Genomic DNA, 26,364 nt, shown 5'->3' with positions numbered 1-26,364 from the left:
TGACACATTCTTGGGGGATTCTGTTCTTTAACTGAAACTCATCTAGCCAAGGTGACTAAAAGCTAATGTTCCCAGTGAGAATGGGAAGATTCATATTGTCTTAGATTTGAAAGACCTGTGGATGTCATCAGGTCAAACAATCCACTAGTAACTGAATCCTCTTCTCAATGGCTCTAAGCAGCGATCCCTAGCTTTAGCTCGGTCACTTCCCAGTGAGTAAGAATTTTTGTCTAATTTCTGATTATTAACTTTGCCTTTGTGAATAGTGCAAATGCTTAGAAAGATCTTCCTTGGAAATCAACTAGTAACCTCTCTTTCTGTGAGATCTGCTCTTCAGAAGAGGAATCGGAGAATGTTTAGGAGCAGAGCTGGGCACTACACACACCTCCCTTTAATCCTAGCTCTGATAGTGGCCAGCTGTGAGCCCTTAGCAAGTCCCAGGGGTCTGACTCTTCCGCGCTTCAGTCTGTAAAACGTGGATGCTGGTACCTAATTCATTATTCCCTTGACAAGATTAGTACAATGCCCAGCACACTGGTGCTCAATGTGTGTTAGCAATTGTCAATCAAGTATGCTTTAGGGAGGTAATGCAGTCAGGGACAGGTGAGTGTGAAATCCAGTCCCCTTCTTCATCTTATTGTATAGGCAGTATCTCATAATGGCAATGAGAACTCTATTGCCAGGCTAAGGAGGCTTAAATATGGGCCTGGTGTATACATAACAGGGCACCTACCTCAAAAAGTGCAGGGGAGTTTGAATGAGTGAATCCATGCAAAAGGCTTGGAGAGTGCCTGGCACCTAGGTGGCCATCTTGGTAACCACAAGGATTTACTGAGCACTTGCTCTGGGGTCAGGCTTTGGGGACAGACAGTGATGAGGCCAAGTCTCAGGCCCCTGGGAAACACATTCCGGCGGGAAAGACAGGCTCAAACAGGGAAACTGTGGCAAATGATACCAGCGAGGGCTAGGTCCCTGACACCAAGGAAACCCAAGGAAGCATTTAGCTTAGGCGGTGACAATATCCCTCTCCTCAGATGCCAAGGTCAAGGCGAGCCGCGGCAACACCATCCCCCTAGACACGCACGCAAAATCGGCCCTTCTCGGGGAAAGGGCAGGGGCTGAAGGGAAAGGCGGGGTGGGCGGCGGCTGGAAAAAAGTGAAATTTCCTCTCCTCCTAAAATAAGTCATTGGAGCCAGGAGAGCGAGCGCTATCTCGGTAGGCTGTGGGCGAGGTGCGGGGGCGGCGGGGGCACGCTCCGGGTCCGCCAGGAGGGGAGGGATCGGAAGGGGAAGCGGGGAGGGAAAGGTGGGTGGGAGGCGCTGGGGGCGCGTTCCAGGGCGGCTGCTCGCGGGTGGCCGCAGCCGGGTGCTGGGACTCGCGCGGCTCCTCCTCTTAGCCCCCCACCCCTTCCTCCTCCTTCCTCCTCCTCCTCCTCCTCCCTCCTCCTCCTCCTTCCTCCTCCCTCCTCCTCCTCCTCCTTCTCCTCCTTCTCGGCCGGGAGGAGGCAGGGCTGGATCCCTCAGCCGCCGCCGCTCCTCCTCCTGGCAGGCCGGCCGCGGAGTCAGCTGACGCCGGCGCTCCAGCCTCGCCTCCCCGCGCCGCGCTCTGCCCTCTCCGAAAGTGGCTGCAAGCCGGCCGTCCACTGTCAGGGTTGGGGGGGACAGAGAAAGTGATGTGCGCCTTCTAAAGCCTCGCCCAGCGTGGCCGAAGCAGCTTCACCTCTCCAACTTTCTCCCACCGACTGCCTGTCTTGACCCTGCCCTCCACCCTCCCCAAAGCCACTTTGGGTGCGCGCTCTTGGGTAAAGGGGGGTCACCGGCTGTCTGGGATGGCTTCCAATTTTAATGACATAGTGAAGCAAGGGTACGTGAGGATCCGGAGCAGACGCCTCGGGGTGAGTATCGATCCTCTCCGTGTTGCTGTTCGCCGGTTCGATTGTCTCTCTCCTGAGCCAGCATCCCTGGAGGGTGGACGGAGAGTCTCCGGCCGCGCGCCGGAGAATTGCGCGGTGGCTTTCTCAGCCGAAACCCGCGTCTCCGGGGCTGTCACTGTAAGGCCAGCGTCTAGGTATGTAATGGATCTATCTTTATCTCTTGGATGACTTGGCTTTCTAATGGTGGCCGCGTGTTGGGCTTCAGTAGCCACTGGAGCCCATCTACTCGAAATAAATATTTCTCGGTAGCCATGGAAGTTGGAGCTGAGAAACCCGGGCGGGGGTGCCTGCCGGATGCCCCTGGTTCCCCTCTTTTCCCACTCGCCGCCAACTTAACTTTTCCGGGGGATGGATCGGCTGGTTGAGAAAGAGGACACTCATACTCGGTGTGAACGAGGTCACGAACCCTCTGACCCCAGGGAGAGATTTCTGCCAAGCGTAAGGTGTCTTTGGACTCCCCGACCTCTGTCCCAGGTGTCGTGTCGAGGGCGGTGCGGGCTGGCCTCTGGCCGGGGCCAACTTGGGTAGATACTTGAATCTGGATTTTCCCTGGTTCGAAGCCGGGGTGGTGGACTTCTGTTGCTGGAATACACCCTGGAGGTCCACGGGAGGGTTATTTACGTGGAACCTAATACCTGGCATAGCGCAAGTGCTCCCTACATATGTCCTGAAAGGAAGAATGAATGAATCTTAGGGCACTTGGGACGGATGTTGACACAGGCTAGCTCCTTCCTTAAAACTCCCTCTCTTTCGCCCCTTTCTCTCTTGGCTCTTCGCTGGAGGAGGCTTCAAGAGAGAACCCACCCTTCCTCTCCTTGGGCCTGAATGATGGTGAAAGAATTCTTGAGGGAGAGGGAAGATACTGGAATGATTTTTTTATTTCCTAAAAATTTCAAACTAGGTCCCTCATTTCTCTTTGCCTCCTATCAAGTGTTGTCGCTGTTTTAGTTGATCCTGTGCGTTTGGACATAGGTGGTGAAAAGTGGGGGTGGGGAGGCGGGGTGGGGGGGGAGAGAAAATATCCTTTGGTGTAATGCCTGAAATAATTATAATGTCAGTAATGGTGTGGAATGCCGCTATTGATAATGAGTGATAAATTGAATAGCTTTCTCTACAAATCTGTGCCATTTGGCATCTTTCTCTTACTTGGTCTTTGGACTGTTTTAATGTGCCAGATACTTTTACTGAAAACTGAAAAGAAATTTCACAGTAGTAAACTCAGCTAGGGAGGGAAGCCCTGTGGGGAGGAACATCCGCAATTATTATAAAACTCTTGCCTAATTCGTTTTGGTCTTTTTCTTTTTCTTTTCTTTTCTTTTTTTTTCTCCTGCTGGTGACCATGTTTTAGCAATTATGTCCTGTGTTATTGTGAATATATACATATGTAATTAGGGAAAAATGTAACAGAACTCACCATTTCCATCAGCTCTGCCAAAGTTTCCTTGGTTTTCTTTTCTGCTATGCAAATATTCTCATCTGCAAGAGCACCCATTGTTGGGGGTACTTTACTGAGTGACTCCCATGTAAGGGGCAAACAATAATGGGAACTTTCTATTTTTGGTATGCTTATAGGCTGGCCAAGTGTTACCATTTTAAGGGGAATAAGTTAAAAAAGCAAAACAAAACAAACCCAGCATTCTAATTTAGCTTTACTCCATCATGTCAATGGAAGGAATTGGTATGAGACATCCATTCTGTGTTAGGGAGCATTCCAATGGGAAGAGGACATGTATTATTAATGCACAAAATATGAATTATTCATAAGGATCAGAGTTTATGCCAAATTGTGACACATGGTAATTTATTTGAAAGACTGATTACCATCACTTTCTTGTTTGTGGTAACTGAGATTATTTTTTCTAAATTATTACAATTGACACAACATAGCCCTATGTGTGTGCCAACATTTATGGACAGATATTTGAAGCAGAAGGAACAGAAATACAGTTTATTTGTATTTGTTTTATATTTTACAGCATTTTGGATGCTAGTGAGCAGTATACTTTCTCAAGATTTATTCTTTTGGTCTGTGTTCACATTCAGACTTCAGAGTATCTATTGAATTATGGTTATTGCTCATGGAGAGAAAAGGTCAAAAATATGATCAAATAAATCTGGTCTTATTTGTTAGCATTGGTTTTCTCACCAGTTAATTTTTAAAATATTCTTATGGTATAATTTACAAAAGAGGCTGATTACATAGTTGCCAGAACGCAGTGCAAACCAAAGTTTTAACGGAGGCTGCAAATATTGGTGAAGGGTGCTGTGCGGAATTGGCATGGGGACCCTGTGTCCACAGTAAGGAGTGTTAGTGGTGTTAATCTAGGCTACATATAGCCTAGAACAGCATGCGACATGTATATTCTAGGAATATGTGCAAGTTTCAAAGAGAGGTAGGGCATTTATTTTGTCTAGCACAGAGTAGGCACTTGGTAAGTTCGTGTTGAAATATGTGCTGAGCTATATAGTGCATGGATGGTCTTGCCATTTATAACCTTCAGGAACTAGTACAACAGTATTTTTATTAATGGAATCCAGACCGTGTTTGGGAGGGTTTATAATTAAATACAAAAACATTTCACGGTAAGCAGCTGTTCCTTGTGCCAAGGAATAAATGCTTCTTCAGATTTGGAGAAAGAGGAGAAGGGAGCGCATTCTGCTGCTATTGCTTGTTGACCTTTGACCTTTCTTGGCCTCAGTTTCCTAGTCTGTACAATGAATACTATTTAATGATGTTCTTGGGAGCATTAAATATTTGTGAAAATGCAATGAAAGTCTAGAACATTGATTCTGCTTGTATCATTTTCTTTAATCAAAGATGAGTTAGGATTGGTAGACGGATATAGGAATTATCTATTTCCTTCTCTTTCTATGTAGAAGTGTACAAAGGCATAAATGTTTATGCAGCTCCAGATTTTTTCAATGGAATAAACTTTTACAAATTATATACATATGTGTGTATGTGTGTGTATTTTTATACATAGGAATAAATATATACATACAACATATATACATATTGTATAATATATAATATACATATATATTTATGTATGTGATTTTTTAACAGGACAGGAAACATTCTAAAAACATTCCCATTCAAATGGGTCACAGATAAGTGGTCACCTTCATTTGAAATCCTAAAGAGTTTAAATGATTAAGCAATCAAATATGTATAGATTTATTCTCTTCTTTAGACATCAAAAAGCTTAATGAAATACAATTCATTTCACTCAAAAGTTTCAGTATCTTCACATCTGTATTCCCCAGCTTAATCCCCATTGGTTCCTGGAGGTCTCCAGCTGTGCCCTGGGTACTGAATTTGTTCAGGAATGTTGATGTTACTATTTGGGGGGGCTGGGGGAAGGAGGGGAGCAGCTGTCTATAATTATTTGACTAATCCACTAAATGCACTAAAAATTTCTTTTTAGGGGAGAGGCAAATCAGGCAATTTGTACAACATTAACCTGCTGAATGTGTGACTTAGATGGCATCACATAACAGTTCTCACTTCGTTTCTTTCCTTGCAATGGAGATGATTTTCCAATCAATCATTGTCATGGCTTGCCCACATCCAAGTTTCAGAACGGAAACTCAGGTCTATTTATCTACGCACAATCCCTCAGCTACTTGCCTTTAAGTGACATTTCTGTGCTCTTGTCTACCAAGGACTTAGCAGTTTGGGCCTCTTTTCTGACCTCCACTCATGTGAATTCTCCTGTCTGCCCCACATCTCCACTTGGATGACTCACAGACCTGCTGCTTCTAGAGTCCCCTCCATCTTAGCCACTAGAGGTCCCAGCATTTTGGTTACCAAGGTAAAAATCACAACCGAACCTTGGTGTTATTTCACTCTTCTCCCCTCATCTCCCACCCCTACGGGCAATCCATCAGGAGATCTCGTGGGCTGTATCTTTGAAATAGATCTAGAATCCGGCTGTCTCCTCATGCTATCCACTGCTATCACCCTGGTCCAAACCCTCCTCATCTCCTCCCTGTAACATTGCAACAGTCTTCTAATTTGACTTCCTGCTTACACCCTTGCTCCCGCCAGTGCCTTCTCAATACAGCAAAGTGTTCCTTTGGAAATGTAAGAAAGGTCATGTCACCTGGCTGCTGAAGCTGTCAGAGGTGTGTGAACCAGAGCAACGCCATCTTGGATAGGAGCTGGGTAAAACAAGACTGACACCTGGGCTGCATTCCCAGATGGTTAAGGCATTCTAAGTCACAGGATGAGATAGGAGGTCGGCGCAAGATACAGGTCATAAAGACGTTGCTGATAAAACAGGTTGGAGTAAAGAAGCTGGCCAAAACCCACCAAAACCAAGATGGCCATGAGAGTGACCTCTGGTTTTCCTCACTGCTACATGGCACTACCCCCACCAGTGCTATGACAGTTTACAAATGCCATGGCAACGTCAGGAAGTTACCCTATATGGTCTGAAAAGGAGAGGCATGAATAATCCACCCCTTGTTTAGCGTATCATCAAGAAATAACCATAAAAATGGGCAACCAGCAGCCCTCGGAGCTGCTCCGTCTATGGAGTAGCCATTCTTTGTTCCTTTACTTTCCTAATAAACTTGCTTTCACTTTACGGACTTGCCCTGAAATCTTTGCTGTGAGAGATCCAAGAACCCTCTCTTGGGGTCTGTATGAGGACCCCTGTCTGGTAACAAAACCACTGGTGACCTTCCATATACTGCAGAGAAGTCTTACAATGGGCCATGAGGCCCTATGCTGCCCCAGAACCCTTTCTTTTACTGTTTTCTCTGCTTGGAATGCTGTTTCCCTAGTTACCTCCTCCTGGCTTGCTCTCTCACCTCCTTCAGCCTTTTCTCAGCTCCTACCTTCTCAGTGAGGCTTTTAAGGCCTCTATCTATCTATCTATCTATCTTTTTTTTTTTTTTGGCAGAGTCTTGCTCTGTTGTCCCAGCTGGAGTGTAGTGGCGTGATCTCGGTTCACTGCAGCCTCCGCCTCCTGGGTTCAAGCAATTCTTCTGCCTCAGCCTCCTAAGTAGCTGGGATTACAGGCATGCGCCACCATACCCAGCTAATTTTTAAATTTTTAGTAGAGACGGGGTTTCACCATGTTGGCCAGGCTGGTCTCGAACTCCTGACCTCGAGATCCACAAGCCTTAGCCTCCTAAAAGTGCCGGGATTACAGGTGTGAGCCCCTGCGCCCGGCCTCAGACCACTCTATTTTATTTCTCCTCCCTCTCCTTTCCTTCTTTCCCTGCCCCTTTTTCTCCCTAGACTTATTATCCCCTCCTCATTTATTTTTGTGTTGCGTATGTACTGCCAAGGACATGTGAGCCTCCATGAGGGCTGGGACTTGTTTCTCTCTTCTTTAATCATAGCTGCCCCCAGTGCTTAGTTCAGGGCCCAGCACAGAGTGGGCATTTGATGAAGATTTGTGGAATAAATTAATGACCCCATCACTGTGTTGTGGCTTAAGAGCACAGGCTCTGACACGTGACCGTGTTAAAATCCCAACTCACTGGCTGGTTATGTGACTTCTGGTGAGTTATTTAATATTTATAAGCCTCCATCTTCCGTAAAAATATGGAGACTCTTACTACTCACCTAATAGATGACGATCATAAAGAGCTTAACACAATGCTTGACACAGTAAAAACCCAATTAATGTTTATTAGGGCTCTCACTCCTACTTCCAGTGTGGTTAGAGGCAATGACACTTAACTGGTTATTATTTCACTGTTTCTACTGCAATTGTTCTTATCCTCAAAGAACTTGTTTTTTAGTTAGGAAAACAAACTTAGTCCAAGTACCAAATGTTGCTTGGCATTGATGGTTGATACAGAAGGAATTTATAAGATTTCGCCTTTATAAGATTTTTTATGATTCTACGCAAATGGTAGAGATATAAAATAAGGAGAAATGCCTCTTCATGTAACTTCAATTCGAGTGAATTCACTGGACTAGGAGGTATTTTTGTTAACTCGGGGACTGTTTTCTTTTGTGGCAGAGAAGAAATTTTAAAAATTGGTCAGCTCATGTCCAGGTTTTAAAAATAAACATTTTCTAATTCTTTCATTTTCTAGTTTCACCTGACCTGGTATGCCACAAACGCTTTCATGTTTCATTTGAGGTCTTTAGATTTAGATGTTCAGGGATCCAGACATTTTTTATGGTACCATGACAAAGTCATAGTCATAATATGAAAATTATACAAATAGAATGAACTCATATACTCTTTTTTTTTTTGCTTTTGAGATGGAGTCTCGCTCTGCTGCCCAGGCTGGAGTGCCCTGGTGCAATCTCGGCTCACTGCAGCCTCCATCTCCCAGGTTCAATCAATTCTCCTGCCTCAGCCTCCTGACTAGCTGGGACTACAGGCACGTGTCACCACAGCCGGCTAATTTTGGTATTTTTAGTAGAGACAGGGTTTCACCACGTTGGCCAGGCTGGCCTTGTATTCCTGACATCTGGTGATCCACCCGTCTCAGCCTCCCAAAGTGCTGGGATTACAGGCGGGAGCCACCGCGTCGGGCCTCATCATATGCTATTGTTATTTAAGTATATGTATGCACATGCACATATATGCACCTACAAACTCATGCAGCTATTCAGTAAGATATGTGAAGTTTAGTTACTCCTTAAGAACAAGAGGCTTTGGGATAACTTTGCCAGTAGGGAAATTTATGGCCAGATAGACTGCGTATATATACATGCATCAGTCAGGATGACTCAATTATTTTGGCTCCATTTGAATCAGCTTCATTGACAAGGTTGCCATGTCAGAAGGGCTTTCCAGCTGGTCAGCTGGTATTTCAGTCATCGTCATCTGATGGTCCATGTGGATGAGGTGATTAATTGTGCATAAAGTCAGCCTTTACATCATCATCCCCAAAACTGATTTAAGCAAAGAGTGGCCAATTTAGTGACTTTGTATATAGACATAAACCAAATTAGTGATATGATTGTCCCCACATCTGCCAATGTATTTTTGAAATCATATTTATTAGAAGACTAGAAATACTTATTTTTAAAGCAGCTTTGTAATTTTTGTGGGGAATCGTTTGGTATTTTAAGAACTTAGTTTTCATTGGAATATATTTTCTTTCATTTATTTTATCATTCCTCAAATATTTCTTGAGTACCTATTAGTGTTAACCACCTTAAATAAGGCAGATGCCATCACCATCCTCAAGGAGTTGACGATTTAATTTTGGATTTGTATTATTAACAAGAGATTAATGTATTCACTATAGTTAAAGAGGAATTAATCTGAGTAACAGGTCAAATATTGAAAAGTTGCCTGCGGATATTTTTCTATTCTATTTTTGTGAAATGAGGAAGGGCAAATTTGACTTTTCTCTTACTCTAGGAATTTGATCCTAGTGGGGTGGAAATTGAACCTTTGGAGATTCTAAGCCTTGAAGAGACTATGGTGCGAGCCCCCCATTCCTGTGAAATTCAAAATAAAATTGTGAGTTTAGAAATGCCACATGATATATGTGAATGTTTAAATTAAAATAGCTTCTTTCTAGAATGCAGATGGCTACATTTTGGATAAGTATTTGGAAGCTGATTTTTGCAGAGCAGTTGTGGGGGCTGCCTTTATTTCACTAGTGTTCTCACCCTCTGTTTATGCCCTGCATCCCAGAGAACAAAATTGTTAACTGTGTGTCTTGTGTTCTTAAGCCGAGTTGTTAACTAGGCTCCAGTGAGAGGATGCAGGTGACTTTTCTGAGACAATGCTTTGCAGCTTGTATGAGATTCTTACAGAAGTCTGGTCCTCCCTGGCCCAGCCTCTCCCACTTTCCACCTGCTATGCCTTCTTAAAGATTAAGATCAGGTTGGGCACGCTGGCTTACGCCTGTAATCTCAGCACTTTGGGAGGCCGAGGCGGGTGGATCACCTGAGGTCAGGAGTTCTAGACCAGCCTGGCCAACATGGTGAAACCCTGTCTCTACTAAAAATACAAAAATTAGCTGGGCATGGTGGCAGATGCCTGTAATCCCAGCTACTCAGGGGGCCGAGGCAGGAGAATCCCTTGAACCCAGCAGGTGGAGGTTGCATTGAGCCGAGATTGCGCCACTGCACTCCAGCCTGGGGAACAAGAGCGATACTTCATCTCAAAAAAAAAAGGTTAAGATCAATATTTCATTATTTTAATTGAAGTTTTATTTTTAGATAATTGTTATGTTCATATGTAGTTGTAAGAAATAATATGGAGAGATATTCCATGCCCTTTACCCACTTTCCCCCCAATGGTAACATCTTTCAAATTTGTAGGACAATATAACAACCAATATATTGACAATGATACAATTAAGATATAGAACATTTCATCCCCTGGAGGATCCTTCACAGTATTCTTATATAGCTGCCTCTCCTGCCCCTGTCCTCCATATCCCTAATCCCCTGACAACCACTAATCTGTTTTCCTTTTGTCATTTTGTCATTTCAAGAATATTACGTAAATGGAGTCCAGGCTTGGTGGCTCGTTCCTGTCATCCCAGGACTTTGGGAGGCCAAGGCAGAAGGGCCACTTGAGCCCAGATGTTTGAGACTAGTCTCAGGCAACATAGTGAGACTGTCTCTACAAAAACTAAAAACAGCAAATTAGCCAGGTGTGGTGGTACACGCCTGTAGTGCTGGTTATTTGAGAAGTTGAAGTGGGAGGATCACTTGAGCTTGGGAGGCTGAGGCTGCAGTGAACCGTGATCATACTACTATACTTCAGCCTGAACGATAGAGCAAGATGAGACTCTGTCTCAGAATTTTTTAAAAAGAATATTATGTAGGCCGATGTGGTGGCTCACGCCTGTAATCCCGGCACTTTGGGAGGCCGAGGCGGGCAGATCACAAGGTCGGGAGTTGGTGACAAGCCTGATCAACATGGTGAAACCCTGTCTCTACTAAAAATACAAAATTAGTTGGGCGTGGTGGAGAGCTACTCAGGAGGCTGAGGTAGGAGAATCACTTGAACCCGGATGGCGGAGGTTGCAGTGAGCTGAGATCGTGCCATTGCGCTCCAGCCTGGGTGAAAAGAGTAAGACTCCATCTCAAAAAAAAAAAAAAAAAAAAAATGTAATGTACATACAGTATGTAACGTTTGGGGATTGGCTTTTTAAAAACTCAGTATAATCCCCTGAGATTCGTTCAGGTTGTTTTGTGTATAAGTTTGTTCTTTATTCTTGCTGAGTAGTGTTCCATGGTGTGTATGTACCGTAGTTACTCTAGTTTGTTTAGACACTCACCTTTGAAGGACATGGGTTGTTTCTGGTTTTTGGCTATCATGAATAAAGCTGATATACTCAAATAACCATTTGTGTAGAGGTTTTCATGTGAACATAAGTTTTCATGCCTTTAGGCAAATGTCCAGGAGTGTAACTGCCGGGTTGTAGAGTAGTTGTGTCTAGTTTTTAAAGAAACTGCTGAACCGTTTTCTCACAGGAGTTGTACCGTTTTACATTCGCATCAGCAACATGTGAGTGAATCAGTTTTTCTGCATCTTTGCCAGCATTTGGTGTCATCACTGTGTTTATCTTAGCCATTCTTCTAGGTGTGTCATGGTATCTTATTGTGGTTTTAATTTGCATTTTTGTAAAGTGTAGCAACGTTGAGCATCTTTTCATGTTCCTGTTTGTCATCCATTTCAGTAAAATGCCTGGATTGCTTATTTTTTAACGGTTGAATTTTGAAAGTTCTTCATATGTTCTAGACATCAATCCCTTTTAGATACGTAGTTTGCAGGTATCTTCTCTCAGTCTTGTCTTGCCAGCCTAACGTCCTGAAGATGTTTCAATTTTTTTGTAAGTTTTATAGTTTTATGTTTTATATTTAAGTCCATCATCCATTTTGAGTAATTTTTGTATATGGTGTGCATTTCAGGTCAAGATTATGCCTGTGGATGTACAGTTACTCCAGCACCTTTTTGAAAAGGTTGTCTTTTTTTCGTTGAGCATTTTTATGTGTGTCTTTGCCTGGGTCCTCTATTCTGCTCCATTGTTCTATATGCCTTATATATGTACAGTGACATGTCTACATATGTCTGTATTTGTAACTATACAATAAGTCTTGAAATCGGGCACACTGATCCCTCTCAGTTTATTCTTTTTCAAAATTGTTTTAGCTATTCTAGTTCCTTTGCCTTTTAATATAAATTTTAAAATAATGTCTATAACTACTAGAAATATTTTTGGGATACTGTCTCATTACACACACAGACACATGATTTAATTGGTGCATTAGTTTTTTTTTTGTGGTGGAAATAGTGTAAGTTTGAGACTCACACTTTAGTTTGGTCTCAGCTTGGCCACTTATTGGCTCTGTGGCCTTAGGGAAAATTGCTTATTCTTTCTGATCTTTACCTTACTTATATATGAAAAATGAGGATAATATATGAAAGATGAATATACCAGGCTCTTAATCCTGTGCCTGACTCACAGTAGAAACTCAGTGAGTCATACTATTGATTTTTATTTTTTATTGGTAAGAGGTTGAATGATATTTTTAGTTTATTGTCTGTAAGAACCATGGCCTGGTGGAAATTAATTCACTCATATTCCAGCGGAAGAGTCATGTTTTTGATAATAAAAAAATAAGGTTGCATTCTGTCTTCCTCTTGCTGTTGACTTCTGTGATATATTTTTGTAATATTGGGTTTATTTAGGAGCCTCCAGTGAAATCCTATCTTAGAACATAAAGACTTGAATATATTAGCCAAAATGGCAGACCTTCGATTATAAGACTGGCCACAGTATTTTTGCCTATTAACTCTAACAGCTTTGTCCAAATGTGAGATTTATATATCTGGAGAGATAATTTTAGGGTAGTAAACAACATTCAATCATAAAATGAGAAAAAGTATTATTTATTGTCCAACATAACTCAAAGAGTTGGTGACTACTAGGGCTTTTCCTAGCGAGGACCATCCTGACTTAGGTGCGGAGTGTTCAGGCTGACAGCGTCATGTTTCATTGCATTAATTAACTTTATATTATGTTAAATTTTACATTTTCTTTCAAGCGATACTGGTTTCCAATTTCAGATAAGAATGTGTGCTTCCTCTTTAGATAAAGCTTATTTATTTAAAAAAGCAAAGTAACTTAATTAATGTTAACTTACAGTGCAGGTATTATATGACCATGCAGTGGCAAAAATTTTGGAGGTAGGTGGCGGTACACAGATGCAGTGCAAATCCAAAGGGTGCAGGACTGAAGTGTGGGAAACTGCAGACCAGTGTACTTATTTTTTAAAATAGGTTTTCTAAAGTTTCTTTACTTATAGCTGCCAAATGTCATCATTTTATATAAATAACTTAAAAATTAGGTGCTTAGGGAAAAATCTCCCATGTACCCAATACCATCCTCTTACAAAACTTTCCTCTGGTATCACCATGTATATGTCACTTCTCACCCCCTAAAAACTGTACAACCTTATTTTGGTTTTGCCCAAGCCCTTATCTTTTCTTCCCTTCATTCAGATGTACAATGGTTACTGCTGTGATTAATAGAAAGAGAAACTAGCAAGTCTCATGAATGGACTAACTCAAATTAGTGAAAACACTGGTATTGAGTTCAGTGCTTTCATTTAATACAAGTTTCCATGTTTAGAAGAGCAATTCAACTCTTAGAATTCATTTTATTATCTTAACACCATACATTCATTCAATAAAAGAAATTTATTTTCCAAACTTTTAAGAAATCATACTTCTTTGAGTCCCCTAGCAAAACTGACTCTTTATACTAATTTCTCGGTTTCCAGGTTTCTGTCCACCAAAGTGCAGAAATTTTGGCTAATCTGTGAAAGAGCCACTTTTTGAGTCTGGGTTCCGTTCCACCAGCAGTGGCCTCAAATCTGGAAGTTATCACGAACCTAGTTTAGTCTTCAGCATCCATTAATTCAGTGTGGTGTAAAGTGAGATTGGATAGGAACCTTTCCCAGAGAGTTTGTCCTCTTGGAGAAGTCTTCACTGGTTTGAATCCGTCTTCTCCATTAACTGGATGCTCTTATGTCTGATTTTCTCCTGGCTAGCTGTCTCTTGGCATCCATATTCCTGCCTCAGAATGACTTGCCTTGACTACAACATTTAAAGTTGACTCCTCACATCCTTCTAGAACATCACCTAATTTAAATCCATGTATAAAACTTAATTTTTTTTATTTTGTGCCGTTTATTTCTCTTCTTTCTGTTTCTCTGTTTATATCTACATTTTTTTTCTTGTTTGTTTGTCTTCTGTAAGAGAGGGAATGAACAAGATAGCCAAAGTCCCTGACCTCATAGAACTTACTCTAAGAGACATAAGTTTTATCTTACATATATTATTTGCTTATGTATTTTTCCTTCCTTCCTTCCTTCCTTCCTTCCTTCCTTCCTTCCTTCCTTCCTTCCTTCCTTCCTTCCCTCCCTCCCTCCTTCCTTCCTTCCCTCCTTCCCTCCCTTCCATATATTATTTGCTTATGTACTTTTCCTCCCTCCCTCCCTCTTTCCCTCCACCTCCCCTCCACTGCCCTCCCTTCCCTTCCCCTCCCCTCCCCTCCCCTCCCCTCCCCTGCCCTGCCCTGCCCTGCCCTCCCCTCCCCTCCCCTCCCCTCCCCTCCCCTCCCCTCCCCTTCCCTTCCCTTCCCTTCCCTTCCCTTCCCTTCTGTTCCCTTCCCTTCCTTCCATTATTAAATATGTGCATGAAGTAGGTGTTATTTTGTGCCCATTTTACAAATTATTTATATCTTAGAGTAAGTTCTCTGAGGCCAGGGACTTTGGCTATCTTGTTCACTTGTAACAAGGTAACAAGTATCACCTTGTTACTAAGGTCATAGTCCTTAGTAAATTCTCAGTATTTGTTGATTGAATGGATGAATGGTTTTGCTTCCTGTGAGAAGAATGGAATGATATATTCAGATGTAAGAAGACAAATAGAAAACTGTGCCTATATCCCATCTCATTTTGCAGTAGATTCTCTTCTGAACAGTAGAACATTTTAGAATTTCTCGTAGTTGTTTATATATAATCTGCAAATTCATCATCAGGAAATACAGCAGTTAATATCAAAGGTTTGGATTTACTCCATTAAAATTAAATTTTATTTGATTTCTTTTGGAGTAGGTAATACGTACCCTTGGTACAAAATTCAAGGATACAAACTTTATATACTGAAGAGTAGAGTTTCCTTTCATCTTCATTTCCTAGAATCATCTAGTTCCTTTTTTCAGAAGCAACCACTGTGAATAGTTTCTTCCAGAATAGTCTATATATAAGTAGTTTTGTGTGTGTGTGGGTGTGTGTGCATGTGTGTGTCTGTATGTGCATTTGCATTCAATTTATACTTATATAGTCTTCTGAGCCATGGATTTCTTATTTAGTGGTATATCATAGTTTTGAATAATTTGATAGGATTCCCCTGTATGGATATATCTTATATATTTTATTTGATTATTTATTTATTCTTCCTTCCTTCCTTTTATTTGTTAAATATGTGCATAAAGTAGATGTTATTTTATGCCCATTTTACAAATTATGAAACTGAGATACTAAGAGGTTAAGTTTTTGGCCAACTCACACAGCCTTACATGTCAGAGCCTGGGTTCGAATCCAACATCTATCTCTTTCATGGAACATTGGGGTAAATCCATTTTTTTCCCTCTGTTACGAACAGTGCTATAGACCGCCCCTCGTCACACCCAGTGGAGAGCCTGGAGGTGAATAAATTCTTAGAAGTGGGACTTACTGTTCCAAGCGTATTCACACGTAGAATTTCATGAAAGTTGTTTTGGAGGATGCTCTCCAGCAATGCACAAGAAAGCCCATTTCCTCCCATTTTGTCACATTATGCCCAAGAGCCTTTTCAACGTTTTGCCAGTCTACTAGGTGAGAAATGGACTCATTTGTATATAGATTTCCCTAACTTGAGGCTGAGTTTCAGGGCATTTTATAATGAGAATCTTTTCAGTTGTGCAGGATTTTTTCTTTTAAGAGTAATATTTACTCAACTCAAAAAATAGTTATTTAGTGAGCATTTAGAAACATATAAATCATAATTTACTTTCTTAAAACACACCTTCCTGGGAAATGGCTCTGTGGAAATCTTTTACCTAAAAGATAGGATAAATTATATGTTAGCTGTTACTTTATTTATTTTTGCTCAAAAAATTAAATTATGAATTTTCACTTTTGATAAATGTATGTTGAATGAAACGATACATATATACATATACATACATATATACATATATATTTTAAATTTAATCAGATAAATACATATTGACTAATACAGCTCAGTCTATATTCTTGGTCAATCTTATAAAATGCTTCAAGTGTGTCTAGCTGTGTGGCAGGAGTGGGAGGTAGGGGATGATGTGAATGTTTGTACTGAGTGCTAGATATAATTTCTGAATGTTGCATTTATGTTGTTCCTGGATATCTGGTATCTTGAGCCTCTCTTTTCCTTTCTCTCTTATTTTTATTTTTTGAGACAGAGCCCTGCTCTGTCACCAGGTTGGAGTGTGGTGACATGATCTTGGCTCATGGCAACCTCCACCTCCCATGTTCAAGCAATTCTCCTGCCTCAGCCTCTCGAGTAAGTAGCTGGGACTACAGGCGCATGCCACCACGCCCAGCTAATTTTTGTATTTTTAGTAGTGATGGTGTTTCACCATGTTGGGCAGGATGGTCTCAATCTCTTGACCTTGTGATCCGCCCACCTCGGCTTCTGAAAGTGCTGGGATTACAGGTGTGAGCCACTGTGCCCAGCCTCTTTTCCTTTCTCTCTAAGCTCTGGCTACAGCATCTACTTTTCACTCTTCAAATGGTGAACTCTTTTCCGTCCATGTCTTTGCCATCTCATGCTTCCCTTTGTCAGTAACATTCTTCCATGGCAGGCTCTGACCTCATTGTCAGGTCAAAAGTCCCCTGCCCAGGGAACTGTTTGACCATCCAATCTCAGGTGGTCTCCTTCAGGTATTCTCTGTCTCACTCCTTTTTAATTGCATGCAGGATCATGCCTCACAACTGTAATGATTTCTTAAATTATTCATTTCTTTGTTGCTTGTTTCTTCTAGTAACCACAAGCACTGAGCCGGTCTTTTTCTGTTTTGTTCATAGCTGAATTCTTAGTGGCTAGAATAGTATCTGAGCACACAGTAGGTGCTCAATAAATATTTAAGTGAAGAATTGAAAACCTGAAATAACATCTTGCATGTTAAATTATGAAAGAGGTGAGTCACCCTAGCATAGAATGCATACACATATTCATATATGTCAAGAAATTCCAAAAGGTTTGTGGAATTCTATTGTGTGATTCTTGATTCTTGTAGCCTTTTGGCAATATCGCAGCTGCAGTCCCCAGCACAGTCCAAACTGGTAGAAGAGAAACCTGGCCAGGGTGAGAAGGGCCCAATTTTCACCCCTGTCCTACTGCCGGCCATCTGCTATGAGCAGACCATGTCACTGAACTGCTTACACCTCGGCTTCCACTGTGGAAGATGGAGACAGAAATGCCTGTCCTCCTTCCCCCACCAGCTGTTCACCTCTGCTCAGGAAGTGTGACTGTGGATGTGAAGAGCATCTCAAGTACCCGGAACATTCTATTCAGTCCCAAGTGGGTCTCCCCAGCATCCCACCATTGGCTTCCTGAGTGGAAAATAGCAGAGAAAACTTGGGATTTTTCTCCAAAATTGCCATGACTTGTATCAGACCCAAACAACTGAATTTATTCTTTACTTTGGATTCCAATAGTGATCTGATATTCGAAAAAGCAGAGTTTAATTTCTGGCAAAGAATGGCAAAAAATGAAAGAAATAGAGAAAAAGAGAGAGAAAGTGAAAGAAAGGAAAAGAAAGAAAGACAAAGGGAGGGAAAGAAAGAAAATGGACCCACTCTATCTACAACAAAGGATATCATATATAGATGACATATATATCATATATATATATAAATTCATATGTCATATATATAAATTCTTTTAATTTAACCACTATTTTGTATTACATATACACGGTAGAGAAATAAAACAACACAAAAAAGGATAGAATGAAGAGAAAAGTTTTCTCCAACACCAGACTGGTTTCACTTCCTGGGGGTTAGTCATTCTTAGTAGATTCTTGTATATTAGTACAGAGATGTTTATTAGAGGCAAGCATAAAAGTGCGTGTACTTGTGTGTATATATATAATTTGTTTTACACACATGGGTTCATATTATACAATCCTATTATATACTTTGTCCCTTTTCTTTTATGTTGAAACACTTTTCAAAAATTTTTATGAATGGTCAACATTCATTTTTTCTATGTCACAATTTCTTTAACGTAGTCCACTAACAATGGACATTTTTAGGTAGTTTCCGGGTTTTGCTATATAAACAATGAGGCAGTGACATCCTTGGGTGTACACTCACGCATACATGATAGTGTATTTCTAAGATAAGTCCTAAAAAGGAAGTTACTCTTACCAAGTTGTGTACATTTACACTTTTGAGGAATAAAACAAATTTTCTTCAAAGAGGTTGTACCAGGTACACTCTGATAAACAGTGCTTGTAAGAGTGTGGCTTTGTGTGTGTGTGTGTGTGTGTGGTGTGTGTGTGTGTGTGTGTTTTAGGAGCAGAGGAACAGAGAGAACAACCTTTTAAAGGATGTTCTTGTCTAGGTGCGGTGGCTCACGCCTGTAATCCCAGCGCTTTGGGAGGCCAAGGAGGGTGGATCACTTGAGGTCAGGAGATCAAGATCAGCCTGGCTAACATAGTGAAACCCTGTCTCTATTAAAAATAAAAAAAAATTAGCCAGGAGTGGTGGCGGGCTCCTGTAATCCGAGTTACTTGAAAGGCTGAGGCAGGAGAATTGCTTGGCCCTGGGAGGCGGAGGTTGCAGTGAGCTGAGACTGAGCCACTGCACTCCAGCCTGGGCAACAGAGTGAGACTCTGTCCCCCTCCAAAAAAAAAAAAAAAAAGGATGTGTTTGTCCCTCTGCTCCTTGGCTCAATCCCCCACCCCCCAAATCTGTTCCCTTTATGTCAAATTAATTACCTAAACATTGAATCTAATTCTATCCTACCTTTCTTACGACTTTCCATTGCCTTCCCCTTACACGTGAATATCTCTGAAATGTACTCAGGACACTGTGTGACCCAGAGCCCGCTGCGTTCACTCGCTGTGTCACACCATACTCCCCCAAATCAGTGCATGAGCCCAACACACCTCCTTTAGTTCCTCCGGTAGCCACGCGCTCTTTCCTTTGTCACCATCCTTATATGTGCTCTTCCTATTGACTAGCAAGTTCTTCCCCTTACTCTTAGTTTCTCTAATTACTGCTCATCTTGAAAATCCAGGCTGGGATGTCACTGATTTGGAGATGCTTTTTCTGACACATCCCCATCTAAATGGTAGGGGTAGCCACATGCTACATGTAGACATGTAAATTTAATTAAAATTAAATAGAAATTTAAAAACCCAATCCTTAGTCACACTAGCCACGTTTTAAGTGATAAATAGCCACGTACATAGTCATCAGTGGCTACCATATTGGACAACACAGGTATTTTTCCAGGCTGAATGCAGTGGCTCAGGCCTGTAATCCCAGCACTTTGGGAGGCTGAGGTGGGAGGATCGCTTGAGGCCAGGAGTTTGAGACAAACCTGGGCAACATAAGGAGACCCTTGTCTCTACAAAAATTTAAAAAACTTTGTTGGGTGTGGTGGCTGGCACCTGTACTCCTAACTACTCAGGAGGCTGAGGTGGGAGGATCATTTAGGCCCAGGAGTTGGAGGCAGCAGTGAGCCATGATCATGCCACTGCACTCCAGCCTGGGTGACAGAGCGAGACTCCGTCTCAAAAAAAAAATTAAAAATAAAATATTTCTATAATTGTAGAGAATTCTATTGGACAATGCTTCCCTATATTACTTCTTTATAACACTCATGGCTATTTAAAAATACTTGTTTTGAGAGTGTTGTTTTGATAATTTTAGCCTCACTAGCCTGTGAGCTTCACAAGGGCACAGCTTGTCTTGCTTCTTGCTTTTTCCCTTATATTAAATGTTCAATAACTATCTGTTGAATGAATGATGAGTGAATAAGTTAAAGACTTCCTTCCAGCTCTTCGCTTTATTGTTGTACTCTTAATGTTCAGTGGACCTTCTGGGAAGGTGCTGGATGTTCTACCCTTTAACCCATTTCCTTCAAAACTGCAGTTGGATACCTTAGCAAGACTCATTCATCTGGGGATATTTAGCCTTTCCTATTGGGCTTGACATTTCAGAATCCATTGCTTAACTGTGGGAAGATTGACTATGATTGAGCCAGACCTGTGTGGTGAGCATGTTTTGAATAGTTTGCCTCCCAGATCTCCATCCCTGTCTTAATAACTGAAGCATTCCTTCTCCCAGCTACTTGGAGTATGATTCAGTGACAGCTTGCAGCTGAGCTGGTACTGAGTTGGGTGTGGTGGCTGGCACCTTTAGGCAAGGTAGCTTGGCCTATGGTTCTCCCTTGATTTTACCCAATGTTCTCAAAACGAAAATGGCTCTTCAGTTTAATTTTCATAAAATGGAAATTTGGTAGATCATATTTTATTTATTATGTTGTTAAAATGCCCCAATCTCCTCAGTAGATTCATACACTGAAAAAACTCTTTGGAAGACCTTGCTGAGAGTACATCACAGCTGACCTGTGCCCGCCCTTGACTCCCTCCAAGGTGTTGATCCTGAGAGCCCTCCCCAGTGAACACTCTGCATGCAGCTCTCCTTCTTGGAATCTGTTCCTGGAAAACCCAGTCTCCAGCAACCTGATGTGTAATTGCAAATCTGCAACTTTAGAACACCCTTCCAAAGAGGGATTCAAGACCTTTTGCAAGAATCTGGCTTGATTTGTTGGCCCATGGTTCTCCCTTTATTTTACTCAATGTTCTCAAAACTAAAATGGCTCTTTAATTTGATTTTCATAAAATGGAAATTTGGTAGATCATATTTTATTTATTATGTTATTAAAATGCCCCAATCTCCTCAGTAGATTCATACATTGAAAAAAATTAAAAAAGAAAATACCTTAACTGGTTCATTACATTGAATTTGCACTGGGTAAAGGGTTAGTACCAACCGTGTTTTTCTCTGGAAGGAAGAAGCTCCAAACAGTAGGCAAGATTTCTATGCCTTAAAGAAATGTTACTTTAGCTTTTCTTGCTTCAAAGGCCTAATAACAGCTCTTCCTGAGTACCTGTTTATATCACCATAAAAAGGGAATGCTGGTTATAGCTCGTTGTAGCCGGAGGGAAGAGAGATGCTTTTGTCTGTGGGATTAATTTAACTTTAATCCTGAACAGGGTATTTGGCCATCAAGTAGCCTACTGACTGAGCGGAGAAAATTTTATTTTAATTTTTTTCTCATAACTGTCAATTTCATTGGGCAGCTATACATTTCTGGGGAATATTTGTATGGTAGATGGAATTATAGAAGTTATGCTGACAAGCAGATGTTTTGAGATTGATTAAAGATTTAGAAAGAAGTGGCTGGGCGCAGTGGCTCATGCCTGTAATCCCAGCACTTTGGGAGGCCAAGGTGGGCTGATCACCTGAGGTCACGAGTTCAAGACCAGCCTGGCCAACGTAGTGAAACCCCGTCTCTAGAAAAATTAGCCGGGCATGATGGTGGGTGCCTGTAATTCCAGCTACTTGGGAGGCTGAGGTGGAAGAATCGCTTGAACCCGGGAGTTGGAGGTTGCAGTGAGCTGAGATCATGCCGTTGCATTTCAGCCTGGGCAACAGAGTGAGGCTCCATCTAAAAAAAAAATTGAAATAAAATTAGAAAGAAGTACATTTCCCAGGCTTCTGGGGTACCTCTTAGTGAGATTGACAATTTTACACATAGGACTGCAAAGGTTCTTTATCATACAGAAGTACATTTCTGAAGTTAAATTCATTTTAGAGAGACAGACACAGGATCAACTGTGTGTGAAGGAGATTGGACGTTTTATTGGCATTAAATTTTGAAGCTTAGTTTTCAGACACAGATGAAGTTGAATATTGTAAAGATGAAGAAAAGACCTTTTGTTAGACTAATTGCTCTAATATTAACTCAAGAATGGGTCAACTTTCTGCAAGTTGAGGTCATGCATTCTAGGGAATTTGATCTTGATTTTAAATAGGCATTATGAATACAAAGTTAGAAATACCAGTTTCTCCTTTTATCTTCCAAAGGTTTAGACTGAGAAAGGCACTGGCATATTAGCTGGAGAAAGACTAATAGGAAGAATATAATGGTTATTAAAAATGTTTCTTACTATTCTCTGATCTACAGAGGCATGCAAGTGAAGATCATATTAAATTTAAGGGAGAACATATTGGATGAATAACATCATCATCATCATCAGTTCAAGTTTTGAAATCCTTAAAAAGAAAAAAAGAGCTGGGCACGGTGGCTAATGTCTGTAATCCCAGCACTTTGGGAGGCCAAGGCGGGTGGATCACGAGGTCAGGAGATCGAGACCATCCTGGCTAACATGGTGAAACCCCATCTCTACTAAAAATACAAAAATTAGCCGGGCGTGGTGGTGGGCACCTGTAGTCCCAGCTACTCGGAAGACTGAGGCAGGAGAATGGCGTGAACCTGGGAGGCGGAGCTTGCAGTGAGCCGAGATCACGCCACTGCACTCCAGCTTGGGCAACAGAGCGAGACTGTCTCAAAAAAAGAAAAGAAAAAAAGGAACCAGCATAAATTGACATTTAGAGTACAGAGAGACTCGATATTAACTTCTCCAATCCTGTACTTTACTGATGGGGAAACTGAGGGCAAGTGAGATTTCATGATTTCTCCAAGATTCTGGCCTCTTAGTAACCACATTTTTAAGCTGTAAAACATATAACTTGGTGGCTCAGAGCATAAATGTCTGTGGGAGGTGGTGGACAGACAGATCTTTCTATACCATGGCTACCTTGTGATTCTGGACACGTTACTTAACCTCTCCTAATTTCTGTTTCCTCAGTTAAACAATGTCAATAATTATGGCTCCTGAATCACAGGGATGTCTTGAACATTAAATAAAATAGTTGCTGTAGAGCCTTTTCATAACCCATTAGCTACTTTGAAAAGCAGATTCTGAAGTTGCAGACATGGCTGGTTGTTTACCTGGATTCCTGAGCCCTGGAACATAGTGGGTCCTTAATGAATCAGTGAATGAATACTACAGACCCGAATCCGAATGTAGAGACACTGCTTCATGCATTATGTGGGCTAAAATTGTCATCCATTTAAAATGCCAATTTAAACAGTCTTACATCTGAACAACATGCAGCTACTTTACTTTTGGAATATTTAGTTCTGAACTCTTATAATTGAAGTGTAAACTTGTGTAACATAAGCATAGGTACACATCTTCTAAATGGAGGAGTGGAAGGTTAAAAGGTGGCATAATCTGTTATAAGATTAAAAAAATCATCCACTAATGAGTTTGAAGTTTTCATGTTTTGCTCTATTCTATGTTACTCCATTTGCTGTATCTTGTAGAAAATTGTCCTGACATATTGTGGAGTAGGAGGAAAAAAGTGAGTGTCAGAAAAAAAGGAATTTTGGCACAAATGTGTCCACATACATATTTCTGCATGCTTGTAGGAAAATGGAGAAAGGAAAGGCTTCTGATAGTAACTGTGGTAAAGGAACTGTGTTTTGAAGTGGGTGCAAGTGAGTTGAGTGGTCATTTGCTTTTGTATTTTTGTGCTTTTGTGTTTATTTATCTGCTTATCTAGTAATCTATATTATTTATTCATTTATACAGTGTACATTCTTACCTTTTGTAATACAATAAAAACAATATTATGACCCTAATTGACCAGAGACGAGGAACAGTGGTCGGAAGGTGATTTCTTTTGGTGAACCTATTTAAGTTAAAATATTTTGAAAATCCCTTCTCTATGTGGTAAGGGTACTACTCAGATATTGTATTGTGTTGTCTCAAAAGACATCATCCAGTAACATCGCTAAACTTCTCTCTTATGTATCTTTTGGGACCTTGGAGAGCAACAGATCATGTTCATCCATATGTCAATCCATTTGTCACTTTCACTGTATATTTTGTGTGGCAGGAGAATTAGTGAGGCGGTGTTACTTTCTGCACCTTAGCATAATTATTGTGGCATTGTCAGAAACAGTATAAATCTTGACATTTACAATGGAATATATTTTCCTTTAGTGACCATTACTAATGTTGTTTTAATTAAAAGCACTGATAGCTCAGGGTTTTCAGCAACATCTCTCCCATTGTCATAAATTAGAGGCTTAAATTGTCTTATTTCATATCCTACTATGTTTACCAAGGGAACAATAGCAATTCTAGTTTGTCAAAGGAAAGAAAGATGGGATTTGGATTCATCTGCTCATATATTTAAGAATTGCAGCTTGGGTCAGTGAGGGACTGTAGTCAGATTGAGCAATTGGGAAGAGGAAGTTGGGTCATATTTTCAGAGTAAATCAAGCTGATTTGGAAATAAAATGTACCTTGATAATTTGTTTACTTTTAATTTTTGTCACACTGCAAGTGTTGGTGTTTGCTTTTGTGTAGCAAAATTACATTCAATATTTAAGGGCCATGACCCTGGTGAGTTGTATAAAGAGCATGTTTTGTTTAGGACAATAATAGAAAGTGGGGAAGGAGAAAATAATGTTGCATTGAGCTTATTTCATTCACAAGCTAATATTTTTACAGATTTTGGGTCTTTAACCAAAAAAGACTCCCCCCACCTCCCCGTGGAATAATAAAGCCATCTAATTGTCACTTAAGTGCAGTCACTTGTAATGCAAATATAGAAATACAGGCCGGGCACGGTGGCTCACGCCTGTAATCCCAGCAGTTTGGGAGGCCGAGACGGGCGGATCACGAGGTCAAGAGATGGAGACCATCCTGGCTAACATGGTGAAACCCCGTCTCTACTAAAAATACAAAAAAAATTAGCCAGGCGAGGTGGCGGGCGCCTGTAGTCCCAGCTACTCAGGAGGCTGAGGCAGGAGAATGGCTTGAACCCCGGGGGGCGGAGCCTGCAGTGAGCTGAGATCGCGCCATTGCACTCCAGACTGGGCGACAGCGAGACTCTGTCTCAAAAAACAACCAAACAAACAAACAAAAAAGAAATACAGAAATATTGACAGATATGAGCTATATGCATCAGCCTTCTGAGTTTGAAATTAATAATAATGGGACACTGGCTAATAGCCGGTTCTGTACAGCACTATATGCTTGTACAGGGTAAACAGTTACTACCGGTGACCCCAATTTCATGGATGAAGAAGTTGGGTATCAGAGCACTGTCAAAGCTTGTCCTAGGCCACATGGTCAAGAGAGATGAACCTAGAATTTGAACTTGGGAATGTTTAATTAATTCTTAATTTAACTCTTGGGATAAGGTTTAAACATTGCTGTTACTCCCTTGGGAAGGAGAGGAGGATTCTTACATGCCATGCTAGATTTTCTGTATTCATCATCTTTTTAATTCTGTTTTCACTAATCCTTTAAGGCATGTGTTATTAACTTCATTTAAGCTTTCAGGAAACTCAGGCTCCAAGAATTTGGAAGTTGTCCAGAGTTACAGACAGGGTAAAGGATTGGATAGAGTTTGAATTTGTATTTGTGGTACCAGTGTCCATGCTAGTTCTGTTACTTATACCTACCCTGATACAGACAGACCTAGAAGTCTCATCAGAATGCTGGATGGATGAGGAAGTGCGGGTGAATCAGGCATCACCCACAAAGACTGCATCTGTGAATGTTCTGCTAATATGGCAGTTCTTGTACTGCTATGGAGCCAATACTAGTGGAATTATTACTGAGTGGGAGGCTCTCTGTTTCACTTATGTTGTCTCTATGGCCAATTTAAAAACACTTCTATGTACATTAGTAAGGTTAAGACACAGATTAATAATCAAATTTACACAAACAAGGTGCTCACATCCACCGTTTATGGTTAATCACATTACTTGACCAAGTAGCAGTAGAGCATAATGGTTAAATCTGGGATTGAATGGAATCTCAGTCTATTCTGATGTGTTGTCATTGAACTCATTTTACAGATAAAGAAGTTTGGGCTTGGAGGGATGCACAATTTACTGAAGATTGCCCAGCTCGGAACAGGAGGAGCGAGGGGCTCAGATCCATGCCTTCTCTGCTTAATCTCTGCTATATTGATGCATAGTCCTGTAGCCAATCCTTGTAATTTTAATATTAGTAACAGGGCTAGCTGAATACCCCAGGTTACCACTTGAAGATTGTCTCTTTTAGATATGTTCTCGAACTGCTTTATTTACCTGATCCTCTGAAAATGAGGAGAAACTTCAAGAAGTTGCTAAATAAAAAAGTTAAAAAGTGGATTTTAAGGAAACCAAAGTGAATGCCATACAACTGACTTGAAAAACAAAGGAAGAAGATGCAGCAGGGGTTTGAGCACTCTTTGTGGGTTTATTTCTTTAGGAAAAAAGACTAAAGCTAAATTCCA

General features: G+C 41.2%; 1 protein-coding gene across 4 annotated transcripts in view; it reads left to right on the top strand.

Annotated features, from left to right (window-relative positions):
* The first annotated feature begins 1,473 nt into the window (after positions 1–1,473).
* The window catches only part of DOK5 (docking protein 5), a 177,747-nt gene continuing 152,856 nt past the window's right edge, over positions 1,474–26,364 (top strand). The window contains exons 1-2 of one of the 4 annotated variants that reach the window (XM_012511718.2): positions 1,476–1,895; positions 20,586–20,939. In XM_012511718.2, coding sequence (XP_012367172.2) covers positions 1,830–1,895; positions 20,586–20,756 — 237 coding nt within the window. In that variant the 5' untranslated portion in view covers positions 1,476–1,829 and the 3' untranslated portion in view covers positions 20,757–20,939. Of the gene's footprint in view, positions 1,896–2,005; positions 2,069–2,322; positions 2,373–20,585; positions 20,940–26,364 lie in introns of those variants that run through there. The other 3 variants (XM_003252954.3, XM_030826415.1, XM_030826414.1) reach the window with 3 other exon arrangements.

Source organism: Nomascus leucogenys, chromosome 13 (genome assembly GCF_006542625.1).
Source record: "Nomascus leucogenys isolate Asia chromosome 13, Asia_NLE_v1, whole genome shotgun sequence".
In the NCBI taxonomy this organism is placed as follows: domain Eukaryota; kingdom Metazoa; phylum Chordata; class Mammalia; order Primates; family Hylobatidae; genus Nomascus; species Nomascus leucogenys.
The sequence above is the reverse complement of the archived record's forward strand: the minus strand, read 5'-3'. Positions and strand labels throughout refer to the sequence as shown.